Source organism: Hevea brasiliensis, chromosome 18, assembly GCF_030052815.1.
Source record: "Hevea brasiliensis isolate MT/VB/25A 57/8 chromosome 18, ASM3005281v1, whole genome shotgun sequence".
NCBI classification, from domain to species: Eukaryota; Viridiplantae; Streptophyta; class Magnoliopsida; order Malpighiales; family Euphorbiaceae; genus Hevea; species Hevea brasiliensis.
The window spans coordinates 39,785,201-39,810,474 of NC_079510.1; the positions used below are offsets into that span (position 1 = coordinate 39,785,201).

Sequence of the window (25,274 nt, forward strand, 5' to 3'; positions counted from 1 at the left end):
CCAAATTTAGGACCCTAGACTGGCATTCACAAGGATGTTCAAAGAAAGAATCCTTTGCCAGTTTATGAATTGGCCTTAGAAATCTTGAGAAAAGAAAGGGAAAAAGAGGAAAAGTTTCATTCTTCACTGCCTCCAGTACTTCCTCTTGTACAACCCTGTATGATGTTCTCACAGTAAGATGTGTATGAGTTAAACTTTCTGCCACTCAGGCACTGGATTGATCCAATCCAGTAGCTTACCTCCATACCATTTATTTAGGCATCTGCTGTCAGCCTTGATGGTTAGCCTAAGCCATTAACTCATGCTGAAGAAGTCTTAAATTGGCAAACTCTGAATGCTAAGGCTCAAAACACTTTCCTGGAAAAGTTTGACTCAAAGATAGACTTGATAGTTGATCAAGCTCAATTAACTAAAACAAAGGTTGATAGTTTATTAGTCCAGGTCAACAAGCTCTATATTGATCTTCAATCTAAAATTAATCAACTTGACAAAGACCTCAGAGCCTTACTTCAGCAAAAAAGGTTTAGTGATGAATTTGATTAAAAGGAGTCAGAAAAACCTAAACTAAAAGCCCAACCTTCTTCATTTACTGCTCAACCTTTAAAAAGTATCTTATCCTCTAAATCAATGGAAGAAGATAAAATTAAACCTAAAAAGGACAAACAACAAATACCTATTGACCCTGCTTTCCAACAGATAACAATTTCAGCTGATCCATTAATTAATGAGATAGACTTCTCATCAGATGATAATTCTGAAAAGAATCTGAAAGATATCACAAACTTTTTTATGGAAACTTCAACAGGCTCTAATGATGGGATCACAAGATCTCATACAGAACAGCCAACTGATACTTATGATAGAGAAAATCTAGACAAAGTCCTTTCTAGACCAACTTCTAATCCTTAATTCACTCTTGATGATATCCCTCCAGCCAAATGGAGAGATAGGATGGCTAAATTTCATGCTTGGCTTGATTTTTAAATGTCTAAATCAGATGCAGAATTATCAAGTGTTCTGAAGGAATTCTCCTGTAGATTCATTGGATCATTAAGGGAATGGTTTCAGAGTCTAGGAGATTACAAGTGCCTCATGTTTTATCAAGCATCAATTTTTAGAGTCATGAATGTTATCAATGAGGAATTCATTAGAGACTATACACTTTACAACAAACAGGTGCAACAAGAATACTTTGAGATAAAATGTTGTTCTATAAAAAAGAAAGACTTTGATTTTCATTATCAAAGGATGTCTCAGAGATACTATCTGTTGAATGGGTACAATGATGTCAATCTGAGACATACTTATATTGCTTCTTTGCCAGAACAATTACAACTTGAATTGTAATGATTAATCTTGGCAACTCGTAAAGACATGACCTTGATAACTCTGGAAGAAATTCATCAAATGACATTAGCTGCTTTTGGAAAGATGTATGATCAATTGTGTTTCTTTAGTGACATGCTAGACAATAACAAGTCTTTGCAAAAGATGTGCAGAAAATCACACCTTCCAATCAAATGCACAAAAAGGAACTGCACTTGCAAATCCAAAAAGAAGAAGTATCTGAAACACTACAAATTCAAAGATGGCAAGCATAAGGGGAAAAGAAAATTTATTCGATTTTTTAAGAAAAAATTAGTCAAAGGAAAAAAGTTCAAAATGGATAGATATTTTATCTGCGGAAAAAAGGGACACTTCTCCAAAGAATGCCCTCAAAAGACCAAACAAGCAACAAAATTGATTCAACAAATTCATCAAAGTACACATTTAGATATGGAGAATGCTGACATTGAATCTTTATTTTCAGAACAAGAATAAGCTGATGAAGAAACTATCTTTGCTTTAGAAGAAAGCTCTTCAGAAGAAAGATATCCTCTTTAGAAGATGATTTTGAATACCTCAATATCAATGCTCTTCAATCATTTCATCTAGCATAGCCCTTGATTCCAATTCCATTGGTACATATTCATGTCTTACCTTCTAAATATGAAAGACCAATTCCTATCATTAGTTTTCTAGATACTGGTACTCACAGAAGCATGATGAATCTTGTTGTACTACCTAATGAAGCCTGGATGCTCCATTCAGAATATTTTAAGGTTGTAGATGGGAAAGTTTTTTGCACCAACCTTATCACCAAAAGACCCATTGAAATATAGTTCTTTCTAGACAATATAATATGGATGAAAGTGATTGGAACAAATCTGCCTAATAAGGATTTATTAGTTGGATTTGATGTCTATTAGCAGGCTCAAAACCTTCAAATCCATCCTACTGGTTTAAAATATAAAAGGTTCTTCAAAACATTTACTACTGTTCTAAAGCCTTAGAAGAATTTACCAAATACAAAAAACTGCTTATGCCATCTTGTGCAAAATCTCATGTTGACTTCTCTCATCCAACACCTCTGTGGAAAAATAAAGATTTCTTCATTAAACTTCCTTTCAAGCTTAATGAGGATATCAGTCCTACAAATCAACCCATCTAGGAATGACTCTATCATATCTTTTGCTAGCCTAACAAGAGTGTCAATAGCTACTTTAACAAGGCCTTATTGAACCTACCAATTCAGGATGGGTCTGTCAAGCCTTTTATATCAAAAAAAGATAAAAAAGAATTCGAGGAAAAAAAGGCTAATCATGGGCTATAAACCCTTAAATCATTTCTTGATGGATAATAAATTTCCACCCCCAAAGATCAGCTTTCTATTTACTCATTTACAAGAAGCTCATAACTTCTCAAAATTTAATCTCAAAGCAAGGTTTTGGCAGCTGGGAATTGATCCAGTAGAAAGACATAAAATAACATTCTGTATTTCTAATGCTCAGTACTAGTGGACTGTAATTCCTTTTGGGCTTAAAGTTGCCCCCTTACTATTTTAAAAGGATATGATTCGGATGTTTGAACCTATTCTTCATAGTACTCTGATCTATATTGATGATATCCTGCTATTTTCAAAAGATAGTTTAGCCCATAAATAACTTTTGGCCTAATTCCTGTAACATTTGAATTTTTAAATAATTATTTTATGTGTGGTACGTGAGTATTAACTAGTTGGAGGGGCCACATGATATTGTTGAGATGTGAATTTGAGACTTGTAATTTTAGAAGTGTGATTTGAGCTACTTTGCAAATTGGGTAGGTCCTAGGTATAGAAAAAATTCTGTCGAATTTTTTACAAAACCTAGGCTATATTTGACTCTTTCAAAGTTTTGTTTTAAGTAACTATTGATCAGTTTGTAATGTAATTATTTAGGTGAGCCGGGCTAGCTTTTTTCCTCCTTCCAGCCGCAGTGACTTGTGAAGTACTGTGAATAGACATTGATTTTACTTATAATTTCAATATTATTATACATTCAAAGTAAGTTCATGCATCATTTATAGATATATGTACATAGTTATTTGCTAGGCATGCATTGTTTTGCATTTGTATTTGATAACATTGATGTGGTTGTTGTTTTATGACGATCTGGAGTCGCGTGTGTGAGTTGGTGTGCATGTGGTGTGTATATAGATATGGGTAGGACAGATAGACGAGGCTGGAGCTTGACTCGTTGAGACCCAATCCTTATTATGGATAAGTCGAGGTAGGCATGGCTCGAGTTGATCTCGCTAGCTCCCGTATTTAGATATCAAGAGAAAGTCTGGCTTTGAGTTGATCTCACTGGCAGAGGTTGGAACTAAAAGAGTTGTATAGGGGACTAACTCATATATATATGTGTGTGTGTAAGTATAAATTTGACACATGGGTGTGTGAGTACTCCAGATTGCCTTTGGTGTGATTATGATTTAATTTGTTTGAATTGTGTGAAGATGTTACATTTCATTCTTAAGGATGCACTAGACTTAGATAGTTATAGAAATTATTTGTAAAATCGATATCTTACTCTATGAGGCCAACACTCACTCCTGTTCACCCTATTTTTCCAGGCCACAAGAGGATTTTATTTTTGAGTAACCTGCCTCCTTCCTCGCATGTTTAGTTAAAGAAGTTTAATTATATTTTTGTTTTTCTTTATCTTCATTCTAGAACTCCGCATGTACCAGTAGTATAATAATTATTTAGTTTGTAATAATTAAATTCTGAGGATGTAACATTAATTATATGAATGTGTGGATATATGAGATGTATTATTCTAAGGATAAGGTAACTAAGCTCCCATTTGATTATGTGACTGATTGAGAATAGTGAGGGTGAGCTGAGCTCCCCAACTTGATATATTTAGTATTTATCGGTCGAGTGAGCTAAAGACTCTCAGTTGAATAGTCTAATTTATGGCCGGACTCTGTCTGATTGATTTCTTAAAAATGGGCTTTGGATGTGGGCTTTAAGGTTAGGCTAGAGAATAGTTAGGGTTACTATGGGCTTTGGAGGCCTTATACTAATCTAAGTCCTAGTGCCAGTCTAGCTTGTGGAATCGGGTCTTGACAATTCCATTCTTTGATCTAGTAATATTGAATTATGCTATATGAGAAGAAAAGCTATCTAGCCCAAATCGATATTGAATTTTTGGGAACAAAATTTGAAAATGGGAAGTACTAGCATGGACCACACATTGTCCAAAAATTTCTCAAATTCCCAGATACAGATCTCACTGTTAAACAGATTCAGTAATTCCTTGGAATCATCAATTATCTTAAGGATTTTTATCTCTCATGTGTCCAGATATACCAACCAACTTTCCAAAATACTAGAAAAGAAGGCCCCTACCAGGGGTGATGAGCAAACCATAGTGATGAATATTGGGGTACTATTTTACTTGAAAAACTCGATGGAAAATGACAAATTTGTGTTCATGCAAGTGGACAATTCAAAGGTCTATAAAACACTATCACACGATTTACAAGGAAATCCTAGCCATTAAGAATGAAATTAAAAAATTTGAATTTCATCTCATTGGCCATCATTTTCTAATAGTGATGGATAATTCATATTTTCCAAAGGTACTTCATTTTAAAAATAAGACTCTTCCAGAATCACAACTGTTGAGGCTCAAAAGCTGGTTTGATATATATGACTATATCGTCCAGTATATAAAAGGACATCTCAATCTTATTCTGAATCTTCTCACCAAACCTCCAAACATATCCCTCTTCACTTCTCCCTAAACAATCCCACTCATCTTCATGGCAGGCTCCTCCAGCTCATCTAAAACTCAAATCCTACAATTCCTCATCCCAGCAGTGGAAACATTTCTGCTTGAATGCACGCCACAATGACCCTGTCCCAAATAGTTGAATTTACAAGAAATCACCTATTTCATTTTCAAAACTTATCAATGTCCTCAAACAATACAAGGACAATCAAACTCTGTGACTACTAGACCCGGAAAAGTGGTCTAATGAGGGCGAGGAGTGGCATAAGAGAGTATACTCTCGGCAGGCTTCTAGGATGGTGAGGCTACCTAAGGTAGTGGAATGAAAGGCACAAGAATGAATCAAATCATACATTAAAATGGGAGAAACTAATCACTAGAGGCGCCTTTTAGTAAAATAGCCTAGAGAGTTAGAAGAACTCCGGGGTTAAGTGTGCTCGCTTAAGAGAAATGCTAGGATGGGTGACCTCTTGGGAAAGTTCTCCATTCTACCTATGGGACAAAACCGTGAGGCTCAAGATGGGATGGGCCAAAGCAGACAATTCCTCTAGTGGTTAGAGCATGGGCATTATAGATGGTATCAGAGCTGAACCCCCTCTAGTAGATATGTGGTTCAAGGACGAATCAAGCGGAAGCTGGTGGGCCTGTAATGACTCGACCTGGGAAAGCGGTCTAATGAGGGGGGGAGTGGCATAAGAGAGTAAACTCCCAGCAGGCTTCTAGGATGGTGAGGCTACCTAGGGTAGTGAAATGCGGGGCACAGGAATGAATTGAATCATACATTAAAATGGGAGAAACTAATCACTAGATGCACCTTTTGGTGAAATGGCCTAGAGAGTTGAAAGAACTCTAGGGTTAAGCTTGCTCGCTTGAGAAAAATACTAGGATGGGTGATCTCCAAGGAAAGCTCTCAATTCCACCTATAGGACAAAACTGTGAGGCTCAGGATGGGATGGGCCAAAGCAGACAATTCCTCTAGTGGTTGGAGCAGGGGCGTTACAAACTCAGTTCTATCTAGATGCTTTATTTCTCATAGTCTTTTGTTTCAGTCCCACAGATGTTCTGTTACTTGAAGAAAAATGGTTCTTATAATGCATGATGATCCTCTATGCCATTGGTTTTGAAGCCCCGCTACTCCCATGTACTATTTTCTCAATGATAAGAGCAATCAGAGAAAAATAATATGGAAATTTCTTGAATGGTTCAAGCCAATCCCTTATTGGTACAATGAATTAAAAAAGATCATCAGTTATAATGGTCTGTGGCATAGATCATCAAAAGATGGCATGCAATTCTGCTCACTGTTCATCTTGCATCGTCCTTTCTTTAAAAATCCTGAAGGGATAATCTGGACTCAAAATTTAATCTACAAATATAAGGCTTATTACAAGTTTGTCACCACAAGAAACACCTCCACTATTCTTAGAAAGGAAATAACAGCCTATCTACATGAGCTCAACCACTTTAGACCAAAGGCCCAAATTTTTGAATCAACCTCTATAGGTCCAAAAGCAAAGCCTGAGGAAGTTTTAGATTACAGTTTAGAGATATGACAAGATTTCTAAGACCCAAAAGATATGGATACTGAAAACAAGCCCTTTGAAGAACCTGAAAACTCTTGGTAAAAGGATCTCTATGGCAAAGATATCGATTCTGATGACTCAGACTATTATAATAATAATCTGAGTCCTAATTAGAATTCTTTTTAACTCAACAGTACCAAGAGATGTCCAGAAAATCGAAAAGTCTCACCTACTATGTGCACATATGCAGAAGTCACGTGTTTCTCTGTTGTTAGTCAAAAAGTATGCTCTGTTGTCATAACTAGTTTGAATTTATATTGATGGTCAAAGATGTATGGCTACCCTATTTTGAATTTATCCTAGTGTAGGCTATTTTGTCATAAGCTTGATATTGTATAAAATGTGATAAATGCCACCTTTTGTAATACTATTTAACTTTTATTTTTTCTTCCCCCTCCTTCTATAAAAAGAGGATGGTTGTATCACCAAGTTGCAAAATGTAATAAAACTCTAGCTATTCTTTTTATTCTCATAGCCTTCTAAATCCTATCTCTCCCCCAAAAGTTCATAGTTCATGTTATATTCATACTACCCTCCATCAAAGATATAATTATACTCCACACTTGTCTCCACAATGGGAATTCTGTGCATAAAAAAATGTTAGTTCAATGATCATTTGCTATGGTCACCTTAATCTGACTCTATATAATAATACAAAAGAGCACAGTCTTAAGATTTATGAAGCCATGATGAAGTTATTATCTTGACACCGCATAAGTATTGTTATGTTCTGTCTAGATTAAAGAGTTCTCCGCTAACAAAATTTCATAAAAAAATATAATGTAAAATTAAAAATAAAATTAAAACGTTAATAAAATTGATCTAACAGTGGATAAAAGATTCTAAATTTATACATACATATATATATATATATAAGAATTAAATGAAAATTAATAAATGAGTGAAGCAGATAGTAATGAGGGCAATCTTTTATTTCCCACTTGTCTAATTTGGTCAATATACTTTGAAACTATCTTATTGTCACATTTCATCAATCTTGTCATTTTCCCCATAAAAAAATATAATGAAAATCACGTGTCAAATATGTTAATATTTCTTCAAGAAAAAAAAAAAAAAAAAAAAAGTAAAAGCAGCCGATAGTAACCGCGGGCTTTTCTGCTCAATCACAAATCCCTTTTAAACAATAAATAGAAGAAAAGGAAAGGGTTGTTAATTCTCAAGCGTTAATAATATTTTTCCCTGTTGAAAAAATGCAAATAAAATCATTCTCTAATTAATAAAGCATAGCAGGGATTAATATTTTATTATATTTGACATTTATTTTTTATTTTATTTTTATAATTAAATTAATTTATTATTATTAATTAAGTTAAATTGATAAAAATAAAAATATATTTCTTAATTCGAGATTAACTTTTCTCTTGTACTTCATTTACTAATCCAGCTTTGGATTATTCTAATGTGTACAGTGAGTATAAAATAGATTTTAAAATATGATAAATTATTATTTTTAAAGTATTAATCACCCCACCTTATTGCTATAAAGTTATGATAGTATACCTTTATAACATAATAAGTCAGAAACCTATAGATAATAATTTTTGAAAATTTTTCTTATTTATAAATCAGATTTAATGAGACAAAAAGAGAAGAAGAAAAAATAAAACAAGCGTATAAATGAATTCAGTGACTCATATATATTCATAGACAATGAGAAATTATCATACCCCTTTTAAATAGATACATTTGTTTCTTTAAATTCTAACAGATATGATTATTTATTTTAAATTGGTAATTCTTCTAATAGATATAACTATTTTTGTGTAATAAATATATCTGTTTATTAACAGACACATCTATTATGACATTTCTTCTAACAGTTATAACTGTTTTTATGTAATAGACATATTTATTTATAACAAACACATCTATTATAATACTTCTAATAATTGTGTCTATTTATATATAATAAATATGTCTATTTATAACAGATATATCTATTAAAGCACTTCTTTTAATAGTTGTAACTGTTTATATACAAGATATGTCTGTTTATAATAGACACATATAATTATTAAAATATATATATATTAATAATTTATTTATAAAAAGTAAAATAAAATAATTATTCTATTTCATATATATACATGTCAAGTGTCATTATAAAATTATATTATTTATTTAAATATATATAATTTTGTAATTTTTACTTCCTCATCTTTTTTCCTCTAATTTCTATTTTATTGAAATTATTCTTTCTCACGTTATAAATACTATAATATTTTAATAATATGAATTTTTTTTTTCTTTTTATTATATAACATATAAGCTATTTATATCATAATTATTAATTAGAGCCCATTAAACATTCCAAGAGAAAAAACAAAACCTCGAAATCTTTATTCACAATATATATAAATAATAATAAAATAATAAGAGTGACAATTTGGGGTAGCTTGCAATTCTTTTTTCTGGAAAATAAGGGTAAATTTTGCTTTCTCGTCAAAGTTAATCAAGTAGTGCTGGGCCACCGCCAAGTATAGAAAGAAAAAAGGTCGCAATTGATGAGCTGGTTTAGCTTTTGTGCCAAAGCATTAAAAATTGTCCCACCTAAAACTGGCATACCCAATAACAAAACTCAATTCAGCATGTGTCATATTTTTTTTAATGAATAATTTTAATTAATTAATTAACATTTATTATATCAAATTATTAATTCACAAAATAAATAAAAGAATATAAAATTAAATTGATCTAAAGTTTTTATAGAAAATAAAATTCAATTTCATATATATAACACTTATCAGGAAATTATTATTATTATTATTATGGAAGTGGGGGTGCTAGCAGAATATCATTGCATGTGAAAAATAATCATTTGTGATTATTTAATGGATATTTGAGTTTATTTAATAAATAATTTCAAGCTTTAATTGAATTTTATCTAAATATGAATATTGAGATCTTTTAATTATTATATATTTTCATCATAATTATGTGTAAATAAAATTTTGTACACAGTTTTATAATATCCTTCGACTATGATTTTTTTTATAATTATATAATTAATAATATTAAGTTTTTCTAGAAAAACTCCATTGATTCAATTATAATGTGGTTTTAAAGTAAAGCATAATAAATAAGAAAAATATATTAAAGGAGAAGAAAATCATTAATTATTAAAACACGGTAGGTAATATTCATTTTCTAATAAGTAATATCGACTCCAGTAAGCCCGTCACCTTTTTGGGCCGGGCAATGAACAGATCTAAAATTTGGACACGTAACGATGTTAGATTTGCTAGAGCGTTGGATGCGTCCCATTGTCCGGGTGGTTAAGAAGACAGTCATGAAAACTGTTGGGCTCGGCCCACGCAGGTTCTGACCGTTGCACCGTTGAAATCACTGCTGAACAAGGTTTTTAAACTCGGCCGGTCAATCAACGATTAAAGAGATTCAACCGAAGTTGAACCGAAATTTAACAGGTATAATATTAAATATATTATAAAATTATTATTTACTTTAAAAATATTAATAAAAATAATGTATAATTATAACTAGTAGTTTGATATATTTTATAAATAGTAATTAAAATCATTTACTTAAATTTTAATGGGAAACAAAAGTTTAAAAATAATTTAGATTTTTTATATTTAATATTTAACGAAATAACATTAAAAAAATATTTAAGACAATGAAGAATATATCTATATGTTTTTGAGGAAATAAATGGGCAAATTCAGCATATGTAGCTGAAGTGGTTTGATATATCCAGCTGTGAGTGAGGGACCTTGAGTTCAAATTGTGTTCTCATTTATTTTATTGTCTGATCAGACCAATTGATTTGATTCGGTTGATTGGTTTAAAACTGGCTGAGTTCATCGATTCATCCAATTAACCAACTTGTTCAATTTGGCTCAGAGCACATGGTTTTTAAGAGAACCAAGTTAGACCAGTGGCCGATTCCCAATTAATCTGATCCGACTAGCCAATTTAGTCTGATTTTAATAACAATGTTGCTAAATCAAAAATATTTTCAGAAAATTATCTTAACTTATATGTTGATTAATCAACTTATAAACTCTAAAAATAAATTTATTTATTTATAATATTTTCAAACTTATAAATTAAATTTGTAAATAAAAAAATAAGTTAAACGGTAACTTTTTATTTAAGTGTTTATAAATATTATATACATATAAATCAATTTATCAATTGCTTTATTATATTATCTTCATTTAACTCAAGTTAAATATTTAATAGTTCTTTATAAACACTCTAATTAAATATATAATTATATAAATTTAAATTAACTTTTATATTGGTTGTGATGTTGTACTCATTTCTTGTTTTTACCAATTGAGTATTTACGCGGAAGTTTCCTTCATGAAAATGTGAATCAGAATTGGAATAGCTTCATCCTCTAACCTTCGCTTTTCCCTGCTCATCAAATCTTTCTCTCTTCTTCCTAAAGCAATTAATACTTTATAATCATGTCTTCTCCCCCAATTCCATTTTCACTTATTGAGAGTGATCACTCTGCATAGAGAGAAACGATGTCGGATTGGGGACCAGTGTTCGTTGCAGTGGTGCTATTTATAATTTTAACTCCAGGTTTGCTGATTCAGATCCCAGGTCGTCACCGATTCATCGAGTTCGGAAACTTTCAGACGAGTGGAGTTTCCATACTGGTTCACTCTATTCTTTATTTTTCTCTGATTTGTATCTTCTTGTTAGCTGTTGGAGTGCACATGTATATTGGTTCATAGCCCCTCTTCAATTTCTTCCACTGTAATCTGCCTTCATGTTTGGAATTTAATTTCTTGTCTACCAAATCTCAGGATTTGTGCTGGTACTATAAATTTGCTGTAAGAATCAAACGTAGGGATGATTGTGATAATCACTGGTTTTATGTACTCAATTTAATCAATTTATCTCATGCAGTTTTGAGAAATTATTATATCAACTTACAATTTTAGCAGTTTTATATACTTTTCACTATTTTTCAATTTATATTTAAATTTTATTTTTAGAAATTGACAAGAATTGCTGGAAAGCATAATTAACAAGCAGAGAAACTTGTAGGAATTCTGCAACTTTATTAAACAAAAAGAGAAGAACAAAAATGAACCCAAGAACTAGTAGCTAGAGCAGAAAATATATCTTCAGCAGAAAATATATCTTCAGCAGAAGTGTTATTTGGCAAATCCTAGACATAGAGATGGATGTGAAGGATAACAAGAAATAAAATAAGAAGCAAACCATAGATCACCATGTGTACGAATATGGAAGCTATACTGGTCTTCATTTTCATGAAATCAAGAGGTCCTTCTTTCCCAGGAATTTGAAACACCAATCCTGGTGATAGAAATGCAAACAGCGCAGCAGCTATCAAAGGAGCAGCCCAGTCGTTCATGCTCTTCAAACCCTTAATCCTCTCTTCTCTGCTACTTTTAGGCCTTGAAAGTTGAAACCCCTCGTTCAAAGGAGGAGGAGAAGAACCAAGCAAAGGATATATAAAAAAAGTAAAAAGCTTTGAAGATAGGGAAGGAATAGGATTCATTCCAATAAAGCAAAAGAGCATGAAGTATCTTATATCAACAATTTTAGAGCTTCTTGTTGGTACGTTGGATAAGGCAAAGAGAGTTCGAGAGCATCACTTTAGCCCGGCCGAAGGCCATTTTGGCTTGTGAATCGGATTAAGATCGGCTCAAGTCAATGGTTTTGGACTTTGAATTGGTTCTAAGTTGGGTTAAGGGAGCTAGCTAAGGGCACTTCCTCCTTGAACCAGATCTAAAACCGGCGGGTCTAAATAGGTGATTCTAATTGAGAATTGGCTCGATTATAACATATGTTTTTTTTTTTTTCAATTTCTTATGTATATTTAAGTCTTTTTAATATTTTACATTATAAATTAAAATAGATAATATTTATAAATTTATTATAATTTAATAATATCTAAAATTAAATTAAAATAATTTTAAATTAAAATTATTTCAAATCAAAATCATTTCAAATCAAAATCAAGTCCAATCGACGGTTTCAATCAGAAAGTGAATCATAATCTGTCAGGCGATTTCTAAATAGATGTCAAGGACCAAGGGGCTTGGATTACAATTAAGTTGATGCATAGCAGGGCCATTAGGCACAGTATTCATTGGTGGAAGGCACCATCACCATTCATTATTATGATTATGATGACACCAGTTTTTTTATAAACTTTTGAAAAAGACGTCCACTGCAAGTGCTAGTGAAGTAAAATGGATTGAAAGATGAAGGTGGGTCCATCTGATTCAAGCTGCTTAAATAATAATTAGCAATATTGGAATTGGATTATTCCATTAGTTTAATTAAGCATTAACTACTTTTATTCCTTTAATTGCCTTTAATTAATTGTTTGGTACAAATATAAAAGGGACACTTGAAATACGCCCTTAAAAACTGGCAACTAGCCGCGCATTATGGCTTTTAAAAAATTTGCGGTATTGGAGGCCACTATTTTTTCCAGTCTTGATGTGGGTAAGATTTTGCTGCCCATCACTCGCAGCGAGGTTTTAAGTTTGATTATTGTAAGAGCTGTAGTTAAGAAAATTATTTTTTAAAATATTATTAATTAAAAAATAATTTAAAAGTAAATTTATAAATTTTAATCATAATAATATTAAATTAATAAAATTATTTTTTAAAATTATTTTTTAAATAACATTTAAAATAATTTTTTAAAAAAATAATTTTAAACCTCTACATTTAATACTAAACATATGCTTAATAGCCTTGATTTATCTCACATCATTGAATATTATTTTTTTTTAAATTCAATAGGGGTATAATATATCAAATATAATTTATAGTTAATACAATAAAAAATAATTTTTTTTATTATAAATATGAATAATTTTAAATATATAGATATATAAAAGAAGGCTTGGCTCCGATACTCTTTCACTTCTTAAAGGTGAACGTCAATCATTTTTTATGCCTTGATTGCCTTCCCTTTAGACCTTTAGGACTAGGAACCTGCCACGTTATAAGCATAACTACCGATTAGCGATCACAATAAGTTGAGTATTTGTAGTTATATTCAACATGATCGAACTTTAATACAATAAATGTAAATAATATATTATTAAATTTAAAATAAATTTAAATTTTAAAAATAATATTTACAATAGATTTAAATTTTTAGTATTAAATATTTATTATCTATTCTATTTATATAAATAATTAATTAAATATTAAAATATGTATTTTTTATAATAACATTTAGAAATTTTTATGTATTATATTTTAAATAAATAGAATTTAAATACTTTAGAGAGAATTGTTAAAATTTTTAAATTCTGAATTATTAATAGAAATATTTTTTAATGTATATTATTAATTAAAATAAATAAAATTAAATAAATTCGAGTGTTTTTAGAGTAATAATAATAATTAAATTTAAAATAAATTCAAATAATTAAAAATAAATTTTAATTAATTTGGGACACATTCAAGTATTAAATGTATTAATCGGATTCGCAGATACTTACCACGTTACTATCCTTAGTATAAGGAGTTTTGGTTTAATTTGAAGATTTTCTTATTTCACACAATCACACATGGGGCAGATGAAATTCGACTAAAATGAGTCCAATTAAAATGGACATCAGAATCAACTAATAGTTTTATGGATTTAAATTAGTTTTAAATTAAGAGAGTTTAGTTTCCATTCTTTTTTTATTAAATTTTAAATTGAATTGCAATTAACAATCTAATTCGACCAAAAAAATAAAAAATTAAGTATTTAAATTTAAAAATTAAGTGAAATTTATTATAGAAGGATTTTTTTTTAATTAATACTTTCAATACATTTAAAACAATTTAACCAAATTATTGAAGAAAATTTTTAATTAAGTATAAATATAAAATTATTAAGAAAATGATATAAGGAAATTTGATAAAACAATTATGGGAAAATATTTTAATTACTTATAATTATAACATAATTAAGAACATAAAAAATATATATAATTAATATAAGTACAAGAAATTAACATAATTAAAAAAAATAAAACCAATTAATATAAGGTAATGTGATCAAATGTATAAGAAAACAAAAATAAATCATTAATGAAATTAATATTAGTTTTAAATTAAAATCGGATTGAAACCATATTCAACTAAAATCAAGATGAATTGATGTTTTAATTCTTTTGCATACTTATTTTATAGTAATTGAGTCTTTACTATATGATAAATTGTGATTTTTATTAATTAAATTGCTTTTCTTACAATCGAAAATTGAGAGAAAAATTTTTATTAATAGCATTGACGGGACATGTAAGTTAATTAACAAGCGACTTGTATGATTAATTTTTTTAATTTCATAACTTTTTTATGAGTCTTATTAAATAAAATTTAAATTTAAATTTCTTAATAAAAAAAATCTCATATAATACTTTTTTTTAAATAATTTATTAATATAACATAATAATTTCCTTCTTGAGTGGTTTTAAAAAATTATTAAATTAGACTGTGTCACGACCCCATTCGACAGGCCTGACTGGCATTAAAATTTGGATCAGTATAAGGCCCTGAAGCTAGTAGTAAGCCCAACTAATCTCTAATCCATCCATGAAGTCCATATTTGAGCCCAATTTTAAAAAATCAATTAAACAGAGTCCGATCGTAACATTGATAATTTAACGAGAAACTCTTAACTCACCCGACCTGTAATATCAAAATAAAGCCATTTGAGGAGTTCAACTCACCCCTATAATCATCCACAGTCAATATAAAATTAAATGGGAGACCAACTCCCTCATCCAATATAGTCATCCATCCACATATTACACATACATAGATTAATAAGTTACAACTCAAATTAATTAATCTTACAGTCCCAAACTAAATAAAATGGTTCTACATATGTGGAGGTCTAGAATTCAAATTTAACAATACAAAATACGAAAATCACAACTAGTGGACCTTCGAGGTAGGAAACAGGTTAAACTCAATAATAAGCTCTCCTGTATCCTGAAAAAATGGGGTGAACAAGAGTGAGCGTTTAACTCATAGAGTAAGATATTGATTTTAAAAACAATTTCTATAACTATTTAGTCCTAATACATCCCTAATGATGAAATGCAACACCAATCAATAATTTTCACCAAATTCAAACAATATTCGCACAAATAATAATTTGGAGCACTCACACACCTCGATACATCACAACAGATATATACATATGGAAGTTGATACCCTATACAACTCTCTTAATCCAAGATCTGCTAGCGAGATCAACTTAAGTCGAATTTTCGCTTAATAATCCAACTATAGGGGTCAACGAAATCAACTCAAAGCTATACTCACTCTGACTTTCTCAAAAAAGACCGGGCCCCAAGCGAGACTAGCTCAAGTTGATTTGCTCATGCTATGCATATCCATCACACCACACCATATGCACACTAACACACGCACACAACTCCAAATTACCCAAATGCGACATTCACATCCATTTTTCAAATAAAAAAATACAACATAGAACATGTCTAATATTTAACAACATACATATATTTACATGTAATGCTTGAGTATACCTTGAATATATATAATGATATTGAAATTGTAAATAAAGTTAATATTTATTCACAAATTAACTGTTGATTATTGAGGCAGCTGGGTGGAGGAGCAAGGCTGGCCTGGCTCACCTAAACATTATATCAAAAATTTGTCAATATTTATTCAAGCAAAACTTCGAAGAGTCAAATGATAAATCCTCAGTTTTGCAAAAAATTCGACAGAGTTTCTCCTATACTTAGTCGACTTAAATAACACTTTCAAAACACAAATCCCACATCCACATCTCATCATCATCATATGGCCCCTCCTGGACCCTCCAAAACAGTTAATGCTCATAATTTTAGAAAATTACATTTTAGCCCTGATGCATACATTTTGCATAGTCATTTAGGTCTAATTTTATAGCCATTTTATTTGATTATTAGTCATTTTTAGCTAATCTCATTAGTTAATTAGTTAGTTTTTCATAGTTGTCAATTTTGCACTAATTTGTAATTTTTACTTTGTTTTGTAGGAAAAATGGTGTTTTTGAAGGACTAAAGAGAATTTTGCCATTGAGGAGTGTCTTCTACAGCAAAAAGATGTCAAAAACAAGTTTTCAAGCTGAAATATGCATTGACCAAATTGTGCATAACTTGCCGCATAAGCTATGCAGATCTGCATAAGGAGAAAAATCACTGTTTCAGAACCAACCGAAATGTGCATAAGGAGACTGCATAGCCTATGCACATTCTCGCCTCCCTTATGCACATTCACGAAATTGTGCATAACCTATGCACCAAGTCATGCAGCTTCGCATAAGTGACCCAGAACCAGCCGAAAACTGCATAAGGGACTGCATAACTTATGCAGTCCACTTATGCAGTCCCTTGAAGAGTTCATTAATGAGCTGGCAGGAGATTCTCTCAAATAATTCCTCCTAGAACATACTATTTTAGGGCTCCATGTCAGAAAAATGCTATAAATAGTCCCATTTTCTCATTTTAGGGAGACAAGGAGCAAAGAAAAAAAGGAGGAGGCTAAGCAGAATTTGAGGAGTCATTTTCACCTTCCACACCATTTTCAACTAAGATTTGCAGATTTCTTTCTTTCTTTACACTTTTCTACATTTCTAGTGTTTAATTCCTTACTTCTTAGCTTAGATTAAAACTTTATTTCCATTTAAACTCATCATATCTTGTAAGCATTATGGATAGTGAGTAGTTTACTTTTGATTCTGGAGTAAGGGTTGTAATATTTGAGATATTTTGTGGATTTTGATTGGGTAATCCATATTTTGTGGTCTTAATGAGTTTTATTCATTTCTTGTATGCTAAATGACATGCTTAGTGTAGGATCCCATTAAGTTATGTTCTTAATCCATGGTTGAAGCACCGAAAGGAGAAGGCCTTGTGATAGATAATCAAGAAATTGGACTTAATTAACTTAGACCTAGAAATAGGCTAAGGATTAAGAGGATTCACAGATTAATTAAAGAACTTAATGGGTCTTAATTAATTCTAACTCCACGAAAGTAGGATTAGTTTGATTAAGGCACTCTTTGTCTCACTCGAAAGGGAATTCAAAGGATTTAAGAATTAATCTCCTTAAAACCCATTAGTTTCATAAGATTGGATAACCAATTTAAAATCCCAAAATAGCTCGAATATGAAATCCCGAACTCCGGAATCGCCTTTTTACCATTGTTAATTTCTAATCGAATTTAATTACTTACCATTTTAAATCTTGCCATATTTGAACTTGCTTATTTCAATTTGATGCAATTTTAGTTTAATTAATACATTGTTGAATAGAATATTAAATTTGCACATTTAGATTTCGTATTCCATTACCCATTAATTCATTATTTTAATTTTATGAATACTTCAATTTAGTCAACTTTTATATCGAAAATTCAATCATTAACACAACTCCTCGTGGGATCGATATTTTTCTATACTACTTGTACGACCCGTGCACTTGCGGTTGGGACGCATCAAGTTTTTGGCGCCGTTGCCGGGGAGTTGTTTGTTTAAGATTGAATTCTTGATTATTTTAGTTGTTTTTAGTTTTATCTTTGTTATCTTTTCATTTTGTGTTTGTTTGTTCTTTTTTTCAGGTACTTTAATCTTTTATGAGAAGAGCTAGAAGCTCAAGTGACACAACCTTACTGTTCAATCCTGAAATTGAGAAATTTTGTAAGGCCAACAAGAAAGAAACCAGAAAAAGGAAAGAAGCTTCGAGAGAAACTGAATTAGAAGCAGACATGGCTGATGAAAGAATTAGAATTGATGTTGGTAATGCTGGAAATGGTCAAAATAATGAAAATGCAGCCCATGGTGAAGAGGTAGTTAATGCAAACGTGCCTAGGGGAAGTATGATGGACCATGCTTTTCCACGTTTTGATGATTTGAGAGAGAGCATAGCAAGACCAAGGATTGATGCAAACAGTTACAAGATGGATTTTGGAGTTCTTCAAATGATTCAAAATTCTCAATTTGGAGGACATCCTTCTGAAAATCCACACACACACTTGAAGAAGTTTGCTATGATTTGTGATATGCAAAAGCAACCTGGAGTGTCTGATGATGCAGCAAGATTGAAGCTATTCCCATTCTCTTTGAAAGATAGAGCATTGGATTGGCTTGATTCTTTACCTCACAACTCCATTACGAATTGGGAGCAACTCACTGATGCATTTCTTGCACAATATTTTCCACCTGGAAAAACTCAAGAATTGAGGAATCAAATGACAGCTTTCAGACCAAGAGAAGATGAAACTCTTTATGAGTCATGGATGAGATGGAAAGAATTGGAAAGATTATGCCCACATCATGCCATTCCAAAATGGATGATAAATCAAAATTTTTACACAAATGTCACTCCTGCAATCAGAGGAATTATTGATGCTCAAACAGGAGGAGAATTTATTATAAAGCATGAAGATGAAGCTTATGAGCTATTGGAGAAAATTGCAAAGAATACTCATCTTTGGAGTAGTCCAAGAGGACCAGCTCCAACTCAAAAAGGCAAGTCTTTGGAATGTATGATCTTGATCCATTCAACATGATTAATGCAAAGTTTGATGCACTTACAAATGTCCTTGCTAAGAAGATGGAAGATTTGAGTATGTTGGTTAGTTCATCATCATCAGTTGGAAGTTCACAACAAGTGGCTTATGCAGAGGAAACAACCAGCTGTGGAGTAGATTATGGAGAACAAGCAGCATATGTTGGTAATTATGGAAATAAGCAAATGGGGAATACTTATTCTCAAACTTACAATCCAAATTGGAGGAATCATCCCAACTTTTCATGGGGAAATCAGCAAAATCAAGTTCAAAATCAGAATTTTCAACCACAACAGCAGAGTCAAGTTCCATATTAGCAAAATAGGCAACCACTGCCTAATTTTCAGCCCAAAATATGAACCCTCCACCAAAAGCAAGAAGAACGAAATTCCACCATCAAGCTTTATTGCAATGATTCTTGCCAACCAAAATAAGCATGATGAGGAGATGAGAGAGGTGAAAGCAAGGCTGGAGCAGATGCAAACACACAATGTGAATCTTTGGAAAACCAGATTGCACAACAAGCATCTTCCTCAAGTGCCAAATCTTTTGGAAAGCTTCCAAGTCAACCAGAAAATCCAAGAGAGCAGTGTCAAGCTATTACTTTAAGAAGTGGAAAAGTTATAAATGATGAGAAGAGTGAAAACAGTGAGAAGAGAGAAAATGAAAAAGGAACTGATGGGAGTGAAAAATAAGAGAGTGCAGAAAAATGTAAGGAGAAATTTGAAGAAAAAGAAGAGAAGTATATACCTCCTGAGCCCTACAAGCCACAACTTCCCTTTCCACAAAGATTTCACAAAGCCAAGCTTGATAGGCAATTTGGGAAGTTCTTAGAGGTTTTGAAGAAACTTTACATAAATGTGCCTTTTGTTGATGCTCTTTCACAAATGCCCTCTTATGCAAAATTCTTGAAAGAAATTCTCTCAAACAAGAGAAAACTTGAAGATGATGAAAGCTGTAGCTTTGTGAGGAAGAATGTAGTGCTATCCTCCAAAGGAAACTTCCTCCAAAGCTTAAGGATCCAGGGAGTTTTTCAATTCCATGCCACATTGGAGAGTCTTGTTCTACAAAAGCTCTATGTGATTTAGGGGCCAGTGTTAGCCTTATGCCCCTTTCTATCTATGAAAAGCTCAACATGGGAGATCTAAAGCCAACCCACATTTCTCTTCAGTTAGCTGACAGAACAATCAAGTATCCTGAAGGGATTTTGGAGAATGTGCCCCTGAAGGTTGGAAAGTTCTATATACCTGTTGACTTTGTCATCTTGGACATGGAGGAAGATTCTAATATTCCAATTATCTTGGGGAGACCCTTTCTAGCTACAGCAGGAGCGTTGATTGATGTGAAAGGAGAAAAGCTTACTCTTAGAGTTGGTGAAGAGCAGTTAATTTTCAATATTAATAACACTATGAAAAAGCATCATTCTGAAGCTGATACTTGCTTGAGAGTTGATATCATTGATGAGCTAGTTGAAGAACACTTCAGAAAGAAATATCCAGAAGATCCACTTGAAAATTGTTTGGTTCATGGAGGAGGCATAGATTATAACAACCCTCATGTAGCTGCATATGCTCAACACTTAGAGGGAAGTCCACCATTCATTTCTGCTCCAGTTTTCAACTCACACAAAAGGAAAAAGCAGAATTTAAGCAACCATCATTCAAGGAAGAAGATGCACCTAAGGTAGAACTTAAGCAACTTCCTTCTCAGCTCAGGTATGAATTTCTTGGCACTAATAACACTTATCCAGTAATTGTAAATGCAAATTTGAGTACTTTAGAGGCTGATAAGTTGTTAAGAGTATTGAGACAATTTAGGAAAGTTTTGGGATACACCATAGATGACATTAAGGGAATAAGCCCACACTTTTGCATGCATAGAATCATTTTGGAAGAAAATTGTAAACCATCTATTGAACATCAAAGGAGGTTGAACCCAAATATGAAAGAAGTTGTTAAAAAGGAAATTTTGAAGTTGCTTGATGCAGGGATCATATATCCCATCTCAGACAGTACTTGGGTGAGCCCAGTACATGTTGTTCCAAAAAAGGGTGGAATGACAGTTGTCAAAAATGAAAATAATGAATTAATTCCCACCAGAACAGTGACTAGTTGGCGAATGTGCATAGATTACAGAAAATTAAATGTTGCCACTAGAAAAGATCACTTTCCACTTCCCTTCATTGATCAAATGTTGGAAAGACTAGCTAGGCATTCTTACTTTTGCTATTTAGATGGATATTCAGGTTTTTTTCAAATCCCTATCCATCCAAATGATCAAGAGAAAATCACTTTTACTTGTCCATATGGAACCTTTGCTTATAGAAGGATGCCATTTGGGTTGTGTAATGCACCAGCCACTTTTCAGAGGTGCATGATGGCAATCTTCTCAGATTTCATTGAAGACATAATGGAGGTTTTTATGGACGATTTTTCCGTTTATGGATCTTCATTTGATATATGCTTGGCTAACCTTTCTAAAATTTTGCGATGTGCGAATCGACCTTGTGTTAAAGCGGGAAAAGTGTCATTTCATGGTTCAGGAAGGGATAGTGCTTGGACATTTGGTGTCTAATAGAGGAATAGAGGTTGATAAAGCCAAAGTTGAAGTGATAGAGAAGATGGCTCCTCCTACCAATGTCAAGGGAATTCGAAGTTTCCTAGGACACGCGGGTTCTCTGACGCTTTATTAAGGATTTTTCTAAAATAGCTAAACCTTTGTCTAATTTGTTAAGTAATGACACACCATTTGAATTTGACCAAGAGTGTTTGGATGCCTTTTGCGAGTTGAAGCAAGCTCTTATCACTGCACCAATCATGCAACCATCTGATTGGAACCTACCTTTTGAAATTATGTGTGATGCTAGCAACTATGCAATTGGGGCTGTTCTTGGTCAAAGAAAGGACAAAAAGGCTTATGCTATTTATTATGCTAGTAGAACAACTGGATGAGGCTCAAACAAATTATGCAACAAGCGAAAAGGAATTTTTGGCAATTGTCTTTGCATTGGAAAAGTTCGGACCTTACATTATTGACTCAAAGGTGGTTATATTTTCAGATCATGCGACCATCGTGTATTTGCTCAGTAAAGGAGGCCAAACCGAGGCTCATTAGGTGGATTCGATGTTACAAGAATTTGATTTGGAGATTAGAGATAAGAAAGGAGCTGAAAATGTAGTTCTTAGATAATCTTAGTAGGTTGAAATTGGATGGTGAAGAATTGGATGAAATCCCTATTGATGAGTTTTTCTTGGATGAACAACTTTTCTCTCTTGTTGCTAAACTACCTTGGTATGCGGACTTTGTGAATTATCTATCTTGTGGAATTTTACCTCTAGGTATGACATGGCAACAAAAGAAAAGTTCTTGCATGAGGTGAAATTTTATAGATGGGATGACCCTTTACTCTTTAGGAGATGTTGTGATGGTCTAATTAGAAGATGTATTCTGAAGAGGAAGTCAGAGTATTTTGCATCATTGCCATGCTTGATTATGGAGGTCATTTTGGAATCTCTAAGACAATAGTAAAATTTTGCAAGCTGGTATCTTTTGGCCAAATATTTTTAAGGATGTGATGAAATTAGTGTTGAATTGAGATAAATGTCAAAGGAGTGGAAATTTGTCAAAAGAGATCAAATGCCCTAAATAATATTCTTGAAGTGGAATTATTTGATGTTTGGGAATAGATTTTATGGGGCCATTCCCTCCTTCATATGGTAATAGATACATCTTAGTTGGGGTTGACTATGTGTCAAAGTGGGTGGAAGCTATTGCAACTCCAACTAATGATGCTAGAGTGGTAGTAAAATTTTTGAAGAAATTTGTCTTGAGCAGATTTGGAGCTCCTAGGGCTATAATTAGTGATGGGGGTTCCCATTTTTGTAATAAGCAATTTGAGAGCTTAATGAGGAAGTATGGTGTAGTGCACAAGATAGCTACCCCATACCATCCTCAAACTTCAGGACAAGTTGAAATTTCTAACAGAGAGCTCAAGCATATTTTGGAGAAAACAGTGAACAATTCTAGGAAAGATTGGTCTATCAAACTAGATGATGCTTTATGGGCATATAGGACTGCCTACAAAACCCCTATAGGAACTACTTCCTTTAGATTGGTGTATGGTAAGTCTTGTCATTTACCTGTGGAGCTAGAACATAGAGCATATTGGGCCATTCAGACCTTAAATTTTGATCTTAAGCAAGCTGGTGAGAAAAGGTTGTTACAACTTAATGAGCTCGAGGAATTGAGGATGGATGCTTATGAAAGTGCCCGTATTTACAAAGAAAGAACTAAAGTTTGGCATGATAAGCATCTGAGGAAAAAGGAATTCAAAGAAGGTGATTCAGTTTTGTTGTTCAACTCAAGATTGAAATTGTTCCCTGGAAAACTTAAGTCAAGGTGGACTGGTCCATATAGAGTTTCTAAGGTTTTCCCTTATGGAGCAATTGAAATTTGGAGTGAAAAATCTGGGAATTTTAAGGTCAATGGGCATAGATTGAAGCATTACATAACTGGAGACCCAATACTAGGAGCAAGCTGTTACAAGCTCTCCAATCCCTCACCTCTTTTCAGTAAAATTCATGAAGAGTCCAGCTAAGGACTATAAATTAGCCCTCTTGGGAGGCATCCCAAGTCCTTTTATTTTGCTTTTGTTGATTTACTTTCATTTTCATTAATTTTCTTTTTATCTTAAATCTCCCCAAATTTAAAATTTTGACATTGTTAAATCTTGTCCCTTGTAGATGTAATTCAATGAAGAAAGGCTGGTGAACTGTTGGGGAAGTAATTCTTAACTTGAAAAATTTTGTCCTTCAAAAGAACTGATAAGCTTTTGCTGCATAATCTGTGCAGGAGCTGCAATCTAGTTCATGCAGAGGAAAAATAAAATCTGCAGCAAAAAAGGGTGTCTGCAGCAAATGACTTGTATTTTTGATGAGATTGGATGTATATCAATGGAGAAAGGTTGGTGAACTGCTGAAATTGCTATCTGGTTTATGCAGAGCAGAATAATAGAATCTGCAGCAGATTACTTGTGTTTTTGGTGAGGTTGGATGGGTAATTTTCTAATATTTGTGCTTATAATGATATTATGGTGGTTAGTTGGTCATTTTTGCAGTTTCGAGCTCCTTTGGGGTTGTAGGATTCAAGGTAGAAATGTTGCATTTTCTTGGCAAATCTTGGAGATTTCATTTCTCATTTGTGGTTAGATGCAACTTCATGCAAATTTTATGGAGTTTTATGTGCTGAATGTTGATTTGCAGAATTTGAGTCAAAATGGCATAGCTCTCAAAGGTCTTTTATGTAGGATCCATTTTTACATGCTTGTGTGATGCACTTTTGATGAACTTTGAATATATTGATGTGTTTTTGGTGAAACTTCTCATGGTTTATGCTTCATGGAATTATATTTCCTCATTCTAGGGTATTTTTCACACTTGCAATCCATGTTTTATTGCATTCTTGATCTTGCTAACTTGTGCATAAGCAACTGCATAGCTTATGCAATCCTGCATAACCAAAATTCTTGCCATTTTTCACCTTTATTGCAAGTGCATAAGGAAAGTGCATAGCTTATGCAACTCTGCATAACCTCATTTTGTCAAATTTCATATCTGTCAAAACTTGCATAAGGTGAGTGCATGACTTATGCACATTTGCATAACTTCAAATCCTTCATTTTCTCTCTCTGCCGAAGTTTGCATAAGGTGAGTGCATAGCTTATGCAATCCTGCATAACCAAAAAATCCAAAACTCCAATTCTGCCGAAGGGTGCATAAGGAAGGTGCATAAGTTATGCACCTCTGCATAACCAAGAACTTCAAAAAATACAACCTTGCCGAGGGGTGCATAAGCAGAGTGCATAACCTATGCATACGCATAACCGTAATCGAAAATCCCAAAAGTTGCGAGACTGCATAAGCAATGTGCATAGCCTATGCACTACGCATAACCAAAGATTACGAATTTCAAAACCCGCATGAGTGCATAAGCAGAGTGCATAGCTTATGCACATCTGCA

The 25,274-nt window shown here is 32.5% G+C and overlaps 2 protein-coding genes and 1 non-coding gene across 3 annotated transcripts; 1 reads left to right on the plus strand and 2 right to left on the minus strand.

The window, feature by feature from the left end:
• Positions 1-11,043: 11,043 nt before the first annotated feature.
• LOC131176021 (uncharacterized) lies at positions 11,044-11,597 on the plus strand. Its single transcript, XM_058141065.1, has one exon. The coding sequence runs from the start codon at positions 11,200-11,202 to the stop codon at positions 11,410-11,412; it is 213 nt and encodes a 70-aa protein (XP_057997048.1). The 5' UTR covers positions 11,044-11,199; the 3' UTR covers positions 11,413-11,597.
• Positions 11,598-11,722: 125 nt separating this feature from the next.
• On the minus strand, positions 11,723-12,420 carry LOC110641393 (uncharacterized). The gene has a single exon (XM_021793093.2). It carries the CDS (start codon positions 12,225-12,227, stop codon positions 11,853-11,855), a length of 375 nt encoding a protein of 124 aa, XP_021648785.2. The 5' UTR covers positions 12,228-12,420; the 3' UTR covers positions 11,723-11,852.
• A 6,500-nt stretch (positions 12,421-18,920) lies between these two features.
• LOC131176203 (small nucleolar RNA R71) lies at positions 18,921-19,027 on the minus strand. Its single transcript, XR_009146328.1, has one exon. It is a non-coding gene; the product is annotated as a small nucleolar RNA R71 (small nucleolar RNA).
• Positions 19,028-25,274: the final 6,247 nt, after the last annotated feature.

Bases quoted from the DNA above. Each gene is read 5' to 3' on its own strand.
- LOC110641393 (XM_021793093.2), bottom strand. From the start codon at position 12,227: ATGCTCTTTTGCTTTATTGGAATGAATCCTATTCCTTCCCTATCTTCA.
- LOC131176021 (XM_058141065.1), top strand. From the start codon at position 11,200: ATGTCGGATTGGGGACCAGTGTTCGTTGCAGTGGTGCTATTTATAATT.